This window comes from Malus domestica, chromosome 13 (genome assembly GCF_042453785.1).
Source record: "Malus domestica chromosome 13, GDT2T_hap1".
Lineage (NCBI taxonomy): Eukaryota > Viridiplantae > Streptophyta > Magnoliopsida > Rosales > Rosaceae > Malus > Malus domestica.
In genome coordinates this window covers 12,193,673-12,203,611 of record NC_091673.1, presented here as the reverse complement: position 1 = coordinate 12,203,611, position 9,939 = coordinate 12,193,673, and the positions used below count along the sequence as shown (strand labels likewise).

At 37.8% G+C, this 9,939-nt stretch overlaps 1 protein-coding gene and 1 long non-coding RNA gene across 4 annotated transcripts; both read right to left on the bottom strand.

The window, feature by feature from the left end:
• Positions 1-1,541: 1,541 nt before the first annotated feature.
• On the bottom strand, positions 1,542-3,410 carry LOC103452832 (exonuclease DPD1, chloroplastic/mitochondrial-like). 2 transcript variants are annotated; one of them, XM_008392368.3, is made up of 4 exons: positions 3,283-3,410; positions 2,421-2,831; positions 2,072-2,277; positions 1,542-1,910 (listed from the first exon to the last, which is right to left on the bottom strand). In XM_008392368.3, the coding sequence occupies exons 2-4, from the start codon at positions 2,816-2,818 to the stop codon at positions 1,693-1,695; spliced, it is 822 nt and encodes a 273-aa protein (XP_008390590.2). In that variant the 5' UTR covers positions 2,819-2,831; positions 3,283-3,410; the 3' UTR covers positions 1,542-1,692. The 2 variants fall into 2 exon arrangements, with proteins under 2 accessions (XP_008390590.2, XP_070666937.1); XM_070810836.1 differs by lacking the exon at positions 3,283-3,410 and adding an exon at positions 3,028-3,204.
• Positions 3,411-4,606: 1,196 nt separating this feature from the next.
• LOC114820758 (uncharacterized) lies at positions 4,607-6,487 on the bottom strand. 2 transcript variants are annotated; one of them, XR_011574548.1, is made up of 3 exons: positions 6,206-6,487; positions 5,590-5,928; positions 4,607-5,188 (listed from the first exon to the last, which is right to left on the bottom strand). It is a non-coding gene; the product is annotated as an uncharacterized lncRNA (long non-coding RNA). The 2 variants fall into 2 exon arrangements; XR_003768235.2 differs by having other exon boundaries at positions 4,607-5,928.
• Positions 6,488-9,939: the final 3,452 nt, after the last annotated feature.

The window sequence follows — 9,939 nt, the reverse complement described above, 5'->3', positions numbered from 1 at the left end:
CTTTTTTTTTTTTTTTGGGTCTCCTATAGTTCGTGAGCCACTTGGTACTGTTTGTGAGTTGACGCGGTTTTCACTTTTCGTGTTGTCTCGCCCGCCTTCTTGCCCACGTTTTGGAATTTTGGCACGTCTCATAAATTTGGACCTAAAACTTGCGGGGGCGGTTTGGACCTAAAACTTGAGGGGGCGGTTTGGTGGCTCCAACAGGATAGGTTACGAGCAATCACAATATATATAAATCTCAGCCGTTGTTGGTGCTGTTAAATTGTAACTTGGATGATATATACTAACCTTAAAGGCATGTTTATTTATAAATAAAGTTCTAAAATGCGTTAGACACTAGCCCGGCAACAGACAGGGGTCTACCGCTTAAGCGTCGAGAGGCCTTAGGCGTGTAGGCGTCTAGCGCATAGGTATCTTGGATGAGATACTAACCTTAAAAGCATGTTTACTTACAAACAAGATTCTAAAATGCGCTTCGGCGCTAGTCTTCCGGCCAAAAAACAACATCAATGAAGGCGTGTAGGTGAACTATTGCGTGGTGGGGATTGTAACTTTCCACGAATTTCCCATTTTTCGCTCAACAACTGAACTTTGTTTATTTCTTTTTTGGAGGATGGACGAATCAAATGATTTTTTTTTTTAATTTTTGTCTAGTCAGGCGACGGGTAGAGGGCTTAGGCTTAAAAAAAAAGACATAATTGTATTGGAATAAATAAATAGTAAAATAGAATGGCATATTATAAAGTATTAGAACATATTGAAAACATGGAGAACAAGCATATAATGGGTAGTCATCTAAGTATTCAACAAATCTTTTACAATTTATTGATAAAATAAAATGCAAAATGAAAATTATTTATTTTTTGTCTAAGTGAGAGTATGACGTAGGCGAGTCTAGTGGGTGCCTAAGCAAGTCTAAGTGCCCTTTCCTAACTTTCAAACATCTGAGGATTAATAGGGGCAATGGTCAACTGCCTAATGCCTAATCGGGGCTTAGACGGTACTAGACGGAGATTTTTAGAACAGTGCTTACAAATAATGAATTACAATGAGTAGATATCATTTTCTTTCATATCATATTATGTGTTTAGTAACAACTAATTCAAAATACTTTTTCATCTCAAAACAAAAAACAACTAATGCATGAAGGTAAATGGTTCTCACATCATTTTGGTATTGCATTCCTAAAAATCTTGGGTATGGATATCTAAGAGTGGTTGTTTATCTGTTACACATACTTTCTTATTCTTATTGTTTCTTGTATCGATTCATGACTTCTTTGACTTCAAATACCTAAATATGTCATAAATAAGATTTGTTTTGCTTCACAAACAATTCTTTGTGGATTGACTTACATTAGTTTAATCCAACTTGAATTCAATTGTGAAACGACTCCTTTTGTTGTTTTTCGAAAATTAAGATATAAATTGGGAGTAATTGTCTTTTTACAGTTCCTTAAACATATATTTTGATATATATTTCGGCAAGTGTTTCTTGTGGGTTTGTAATTGTCTACTCTAACGAGTGATTCCTGTACTATAAACATCAACTGCACTAGTGATTCATTTCATACCACATGTGCATCTATAATATTTCAGGGGAAAAGGTCGATGACAATTGTACAAGGAAAACAAAACAAAACAGGAAAAAAAAAACTATGGTATATTAACATATGCTTGCAGATTGAGTTCTTCATTTTTTCTTCTTCTTCATGGTAATACTGCAGACAGAAGCCTTGAAACTCCTCTGCAAAAGGTCCGCAACGCCGAGGTTGAGGTCAGAAGTCATGTTTGGAAGTATAGATGTCAGCAAGTTCACATCTGCCATGGCCCTGTGTTTTGGACCTTCTCTAGTGATCTTGTAGAACTCACTAAGTCCCTCAAGAGAGATCTTTGGAGGAACCTTTGGCCCTGTCAATGGCATTATTAGAACCCACTGTTTGTTTCCGCGTTTGAGCGGTATTTTAATTTATCTAATCTAAACTAAGGGAGGGGGGGGGTTTCGAACGTAGGTGCGGAAGGATGGTGCATTGCTCTAGCCAACTTGTCTACACATTATGTGAAGCTCTTACCGTATAATTTCCTCAACTCATGCGACAGTGCGAGGGTGTCCAGAAACAGCCAGTCAGGAGGAATTTCAAACGAGCAGGAGCTGAATTCCTTGATTAAGAAGGGCACGTCGAAACGCCGTGCATTGTGAGCTGCAAATAAAACTTGCACTCCAGGTCCTTGCCTGCTTCTGATGTATTCGAGAAGAATCGGAATCAACTCCACCATCCTACACGACAAATTCTAATTAAGTTATTGCCTAATGCCAACTCTTCCTGACGAAGAATGTAAAACTCACGTAAGTAACCTAACGTATAATGAGTGGTGGAACTACTAATAGCATCGACACTTTTTGTATAAAGAAAAACAAACCTCGGGACATCTGAATGTGTCACCATGTTGGTTGGTATACCGTGGATGCTAGAATTTGGAACATTTTGTTGAGGGTTCACCAGGGTTTGAAAGCAACTGTTCTTGCCGCCTTGAAGATCGCGGACTGCGATTTCAGTTACATGTCCTATCCTTCTGCAAAGTCCGGTGGTTTCAAGGTCTAGAACAAATATTTTCACAAGATCCTTCAAAATACCGAAATTCAAAATCGTTGCTTGAGCATCGGAGTATTGTATGCTTCTGAAGGATTTCGAAGGTGATTTGCTTAAAGCGGTTGTTGTTGTTAGTGTTCTTCGTAAAGATGCCAATCGAAGAGATGGTGATTGAACTCCAAACTTAGGTACTTGCAAGTTAGAACAGAACATGGCGCACGCCCTCATTTCTCCTCAGCAACTGGAAAAAATAATAATATAAAATAAAATTTAAAAAACATAAGATTGTAGCCATTTCAAAGCGACTTGGCAATTTCCATAAGAAAAATTCTAGCACAGTGCACAATCTGAAAAATTCCATTTAAATTCAGAAAAGAATAAAAAAAAATGGTCACACAAATGATAAATACAGAGGTTGAATAATTCAACTTTCTTACAATGACCGAAATACCAGTGGCATTTTGAGTTACTTAAATCAGGCAAATTTAATGCTAATCGCCTTTTGTAGCTACTAACAACGCCACAATTTTCATTCTCAAAATTAAACTTCAAGCATATGTGGTTAGGTCAGTTTGCTAGTGATCCCGTCCCTTTGCACCCGTGTTTAAATCCCCCATCCCCCGAATTAGAGTAGTTTAGAATAGAAAATCGCCTTGCAGAAGAAACATCAACTTGAAGTATTTTACATTTACCTGATGGGTTCGAACGGGAAAGAAACTACATTACATTTGCAGATTTTCAATTTGATAATATAGGAAGGGGAAGTGGGGGGTGGGAGAGGTGGTTTTTTAAGACGGTTTTTGTAAGGAGTGTGTGGAATGAGCAGCAACTGCGGAACCCACGTTGCCCTCCTCTACTCTAAACGACCAGTCCCCGAGACGTGCGCGATTTGCCGTTTTAAGTACTTGAGTCCAGATTTTGGCGCTTCACCGTTTTCTCATGCTCGCTCAAGTTTTGGGCCCTTTGGTTCTGTAGCATTTGATTTTGAATATAATGTGTTTTGCATGTGGGCCTTTCAACAATTTAGGCCCCTTGTCATTTTCCGTTTGTTGGGCCATTGTATAGTAAACCTCATTCCCGCACCTCCCCCAACTTTTCTTGTTCATGTTGACTGGTAAGTAAGAGTAGGTATACCGCATGATGCTGGCTAGGGGAGGCTGAAATGTCTCTTTAAATCCTTCCGGCCCCCGGAATAGTGAATTGTTGAGGCAAAGTCACTAGCTAGTCCCTTTTTCGAGTAAAAAAAAATTATTTAGGTAATTCATATGTGTTAAACAAATTGACGATTTTGATAACAATTAACTTTTTTAGAGAAAAAAATATTATTAGACTGTAATATTAATTGCTAATTAAAATCTTGGTTAAGTAGGGACAACAGTAATTATTCAGTACCATGTGTCAATTAATCGTTACTTAACTAATATTATGAATTATTGACCAAATATGAACATAATATAAAAAATATTTTCACTAAATATTGAATGAACCAGTTCACATGTGACCAAACACTACTCTTTTAAATCCCTTTTAATTAGCAACTAACAAGTGAGAAAATTCTTTTAAAAAAACTTAAATTGTTAAATTTTAAATGTTAGGGAAGAGGGAGATCAGTAGGAAAATTGTGAATTATATAGGGATTAATTTGCAACTTGCAAGAAATGATTGACAATACAAAGTTTAAGGATGATTGGGATTAGGGCATGGCTAAAATAGCTATACACAAGCGACTGAGCCCCCCGCGCGATGTCTCAGGTCTTAAAACTGTGTTCAACGTACTGGATAGAATAAAGTCTATTTACATCTTTATATTCAATAAGGAACAAAAGATACTTGTTCGTACAATGTATTACATAATTGTGAGTTGCCGGGATGGTAATGTTCACGGTAGAACTTGTGTAGTTTTATTACCTAATATCAGAAAGAAGTGCTCTGTAGTGATTAATAAAAAAATATTTAATAAACAATTCATATGCATAGAAAATTAGAGAGACAGAGACAGAGACAGAGACAGAGAGAGAGAGTAAAATGCTAATCAGAATATAAGAGATCAAAAAAAAGTTGCAAAGCTGTTCTACAACCAAATGACATTGGTTGGAATGAGCCCCTTAAATGGTTGAGAAGTTTGGATGATGGTTATACGATGCCTACATTGAGGGTAACATGAGGAGAATTTTTGGGGTAGTATTGTTCGAAAAACTATCATCAACAATGTACATTCTCCAAGAAATTATATTCCAGGCCTAAAATAAACAGTTAGCCTTCATGAAGTGAAACCATCTAAATTTAGTATGAACCAAACTCCAGGGAGATGATGATGATGTGAAATTCAACATGCAAAGGGTGAAGGAGAGGAATTTCAACTGGAAAGATCTGGAGCAAAGTGGCTGCTGAAATATGGTAACCAGTTAGAACCTTGATTCTAAGTTCCAAATGCAGAATATCAAAGTCCTTCATAAGAATTAGAAACAAAGAGAAGAATTCAGAGAGTTTGATCTTCACTGGTTTTCTCCAACTCCCATTAATTCCACATCAAATTGGGAAAAATCTTGTTTTCCAAACGAAGATGTTGAACATCAACGTCATTCCACTGTTTTCTCTCTGCATCAATGAAGCGGAAAATACGTTAGTCCCATCATGTTGTCTTGGCTGATAGCATATTTGAAATAACACTGTTAAAAATCAAACAAAAATTAGAATGAAATACATAATAATTGTACATGATTTCTGTAAATACATGCGGGTCTTTTAACTGATATTTAATAGATAGAACTCAAAAATTTTGAGAACGAAAACATTTAATAGATAGAACTGAAAAACTTTGAGAACGAAAACGAAAGGTTTGAAATTTAATCAGACCCAACAATAACAGCCGAAATCAAAATTAATTAGAGCAAAGGGTACAAATTCGAAATTCCAAAAACCCAAATTGAACGCAAAATATCAGAATTCATAACGCAAAGACTCAAATTAACGCAAAATCAATGTGCTTTCAATAGAACCTGAAAAACTGTAACCTATCGAAAATGCAGAAAGAGAGAGATCAAAATACAAATTGGGTTAAGTTAACCCTCGTCGAAACAGTAATGATTTGAGGCATGCAATAGCTGTTTCTTGTTCCTGAGATGAACGGGACACGACTAGCGGTAACAATGAGGTCCAATTCACAGGCGTTCGGACAGCAACAACTCGTTGTCATCGCTAGCAGAGTCACGGAGAGAAGTGCGAGAGTGAAGAGAGAAAACGAAGAAGAAAGAAAAGAAATAAAAAAGAAAAACCTAACAGGGGGTGGTGGTGATCTGAGGAGGAAAAAGATTTCATCCACCCAACTTCAGTGCCCACTGCAAAACGAAAAGATAAAAAATTTAGTCATAAAAAATCCATCGAAAAATATAAAGATTACAAAAATAATTGGAAACATTACCCAGAAAAAAAAAATTGAACTTCAAACTGAAATTCAAAATCAACATTGATAAAAAAAAAATCATCAAAAACAAACAAAAAAGTTGAATTGAGAAATGGGTATGCAAAAATGAAGAAAAGAATTGCGAAAAAGGGGTATTTGCTAGAAAACAGAGGCTCACAACCTTAGCTAATTCAAGGGTGTAGAGTAATTACCTTCCCCAGACCCACAAAAAGGTCAGAAAGGCCTGAAATTGGCCAGAATAAAATCAGATTCTCGTCGGAAAAAACGCCGCAAGCTGTGCTTATGGAACTCTTCAATCAATGGGTAGGTTCGAGCATTCAAAGCTCGAATGATGTTGTTAGGAGTGTCCTGAACTAAATAGTTGTGGTTGCAGGCCGGCCACCACCAGAAAACATGTGAAAGTTGGGTTTTTCGTTCGAAGGCTAGTTGAAAACGGGGAGAACGGCAAGAGGGAAGAGAGAAGGAGGAACAAAAAAAATATAAAGCGTATATATATTTTCTGAGGCAGTGGCAAGAGAAGTAATAATATAAAATTGATAGGGGCAAAATGGGAAACACACTGTGCTTATGAACAGTAACACAGTTGATTTTGAGTTTTAGTATAGATTGAATTTCCAGTGGGAGCCAAAGATGATCGAATCCTCTAACCGATTTTGTGAATAAATCCACAGTGGAAAGTGGAACGTAGGATCTCGCAGGTGCTACTTATGTTACAGTTACACCATGTTCATGTGCATTCATCCTAGGAAATTAAATATCTAATTTACACCATGTGCTTGCATACTATTGGAAGATGAAAAACGGTACATAATATGAGAAATTTTCTATGGCAACTATTTCATCAAGTCACAAGTTTTAATTGGATGCGTGGATTACTTTTTAAAAAAACATGGCATATTGTAATGGTAGATTAAGTTACGTTACTAAAATTATGAAATAGTTGCTAGAAAAAATCGGTTGTATAATATAGGAGAGAGACAGTCACAATCAGAGGCCAAGTTTATCATTGATGGAAACTATAAAGGAATCCATTTCGAGATCAAGATGTAAACGAATGACATAAGGAGAGTAGACGGAAGCAGCCGCCTGAGCTATAATATTACTTCTACTTACATGGAGGATTTGTGATAAAAATCAACACCTATCAAGTTGTACGTGTACGTAGTTTATTAAGTTTAGACAATATCTATGTAATTTGACAGTTGCCCCAATCGACTCTAAACTCTTGACGGTAATATCCATGAATCTTTGACCATACACTTATGTACCTAACGATAAGATCCTATAACTTCTAGAGTTCCTCAAGCCATGTAAAGTACTCCAACGATTAATTGTTATTTCAAATTTATATTGTCTAACAATATTCAAGTAAGTTTCCAAAAAAAATAAACAATATTTTAAGTATATGTTGTTGTCACTCATGTCACTCAGTCTCAGATATTCTGGAAAAAAGAACGTTTGAGAGGTGACGGTAAAACTAGATACAAGTGGAGTGGGAAGGTTTTTCACTTTGTAATTATAATCGGATTTCAATCCATGGCACAGTGTGGCTGTATATCCTCCAGCGAACCAAACCCTATTTATAAACAGTCAACTTGGGGTTCGATCGATCATGGACTTACTTGGCTACTTATACAGTTACACTCTTACCTTTGCTTGCGACCCTGGCAAAGGTGTGCATGGTGTGAGCCCGTGAGAGGTCGATTTATATGCTTCGATGACAGGTAGTTTTCGCATGATTCGCTTCATTCATAACACATTTTTTTGGGATACCTGCATGTGCATGTGGAGATTGCACCAGAATTTGGAAAGTGGAGGAAGCAGAGACTAGCAGCTGCCACGTGCTCATCATCTATCTTTCTTTTTTTTGTATAATTATTGAAACTCCTAGTGTTACCAAAATTAGATTAAATTGACGGGACAACAAACCCACTTGTGACCCTTTGATCCTTTACGATCGCTACCCTAATTGAAAACTAAAATTTGGCTATACATTTTCCTGTACAGTGGGTGGACACTCAGATCACAACCTTAGGTATTTTCTAATCACCAATGTCTAGTTGTACAATATGGATACCATGTCGGATCGATCTATCTTAAAATCAAAGTTTATTTCTCACTCTTTTACTGGACCTTAATTGTTTCTGTCCGTGTGGATCCCACTGGAGCACCTTCTTCTTCGACAACAGGTGAATATTCATGTACTACTTCTTGTTGATTCCGAGAGACAAAGGAGGTTAGGTTAGCCGAAAAATGGTTATTAGTTCAAGGACGTGGAGTGCCCCTAACTTTTCAGGGTAAGAATTACAAGTAAAAACTAACCAAGATGTTTTTTTTTATAATTACAACACAAATAAACAAAAATCATTTAGGATAAATTATATAAAATTACCTCAATTATTGGGTCAGTCACAGTTTCATACCCTATCTTTAAAAAATTTCAATGTCATACCTCAACTACAAATTTTTTACAATTTCATACCTTCTGTCAGTTTTCTGTCAATTTTTCCATTAAAGAGTGACGTGGCTTAAAAAAATTAATTAAATATTAAAAAACTAAAAAAAAAATCATTTTTAATTTTTTTTGGCACGGGGACCCACCCCCAGTACCCTTTCTTCCCCCTCCCTTTCCTCCCCCACTTCTCTATCTTGCCGTACCCATAACCCCCCTTTATCCCCCCTCTTTCCTCCTTATCTCGTCTTCCCCAAACCCAAAGTCAACCAGATACCATCCCAAACCCATATCCCACTCCTCGCTGCCATACCATCCCAAACCCAGATCCCACTTCCTGCTGCCATTCTCTGGCACATCCCTCAGCGTACCCACTTCTCCCTCACCTCCCTCAACGCCCTCTTTCGCATCCACTCTTCGCCACATCCAACAAATTCACCAAAACCTTTACCTCGGAAACCCTCTGAAACTCTCCTTACTTTTCTCGTACCCGGCCACCTGTGCAATCATCGCCATGGCATCCTCCGCGTCGTACTGGAGCAGAGAGATTTAAGGGTTTAGAGGGGTAGGGGAAGATGGCAGAAGTGGTAATATAGCAGAGAGAGGGTCGGTTGACCCGATTTGGTAAAGGCGGAGTCAAAATCAAATAGGGAGTCGGTTGATGGCGGTGTGGACAGAGGGAGGGAGGGAGGGAGTCGAGCGATGGCATGGCGCGGGTGTGGTGGGTAATCAGCACGAGGGGGAGGGAGGGAGGTAGTGATCGGCGCAAAGGATACGAGATGGGTGGGATCTGGTGAGGGAGGGTGTAGACGGGGTTGACGAGGTCGGGTTAGGGGGTGAAGGTGATGAAATGGTGAAGGGATCCAAGGTTAAGGTCGGGGCCGACGAAGCTGTTGTTGCAGCGTGAAAAGGAGAAAGGGATAAATAATACATGAGGAAAGGGGATGGCGGATGAAAAAACCCAGGTGGGTTAGGGGGTTCTGGGCACGGCGAGAGAGAAAAGTAGGGGAGGAAATGGAGGGGGAAGAAATGGTACGAGGTGGGTCCCCATGCAAAAAATAAATAAAAATGAATTTTTTTAAAGTTTTTAATATGTAATTAATTTTTTAATTTTTTATTAATCTTTTAAGCCACGTCACTATTTAACAGAAAAATTGACAGAAAACTGATGGAAGGTGTGAACTTGTAAAAAATTCGTAGATGAGGTATGACATTGAATTTTTTTAAAGATGGGGTATGAAACTGTGACTGAACTAATAGTTGAGGTAGTTTTATGTAATTTACCCAATCATGGGTAATTATATTTTGATTGCTTACTAAAGAAGCAGAGACAATCAAAATATAATAACCCATGATTGGGTAAAAATACGGATAGAAAATATTTTGATTGCCTACTAAAGAAGCAGAGGCAATAGAGGCATAGGTGGTTTAAGAACCAATTCGGAGCCAGTTGTTTACCTTGTCAGCTCAAAA

Coding starts and splice junctions, on each gene's coding strand:
- LOC103452832 (XM_008392368.3), bottom strand. CDS start 2,818: ATGAGGGCGTGCGCCATGTTCTGTTCTAACTTGCAAGTACCTAAGTTT. Junction 2,278..2,420: donor ACACATTCAGATGTCCCGAG/GTTTGTTTTTCT, acceptor TTTGTCGTGTAG/GATGGTGGAGTTGATTCCGA. Junction 1,911..2,071: donor TGAGTTGAGGAAATTATACG/GTAAGAGCTTCA, acceptor TGCCATTGACAG/GGCCAAAGGTTCCTCCAAAG.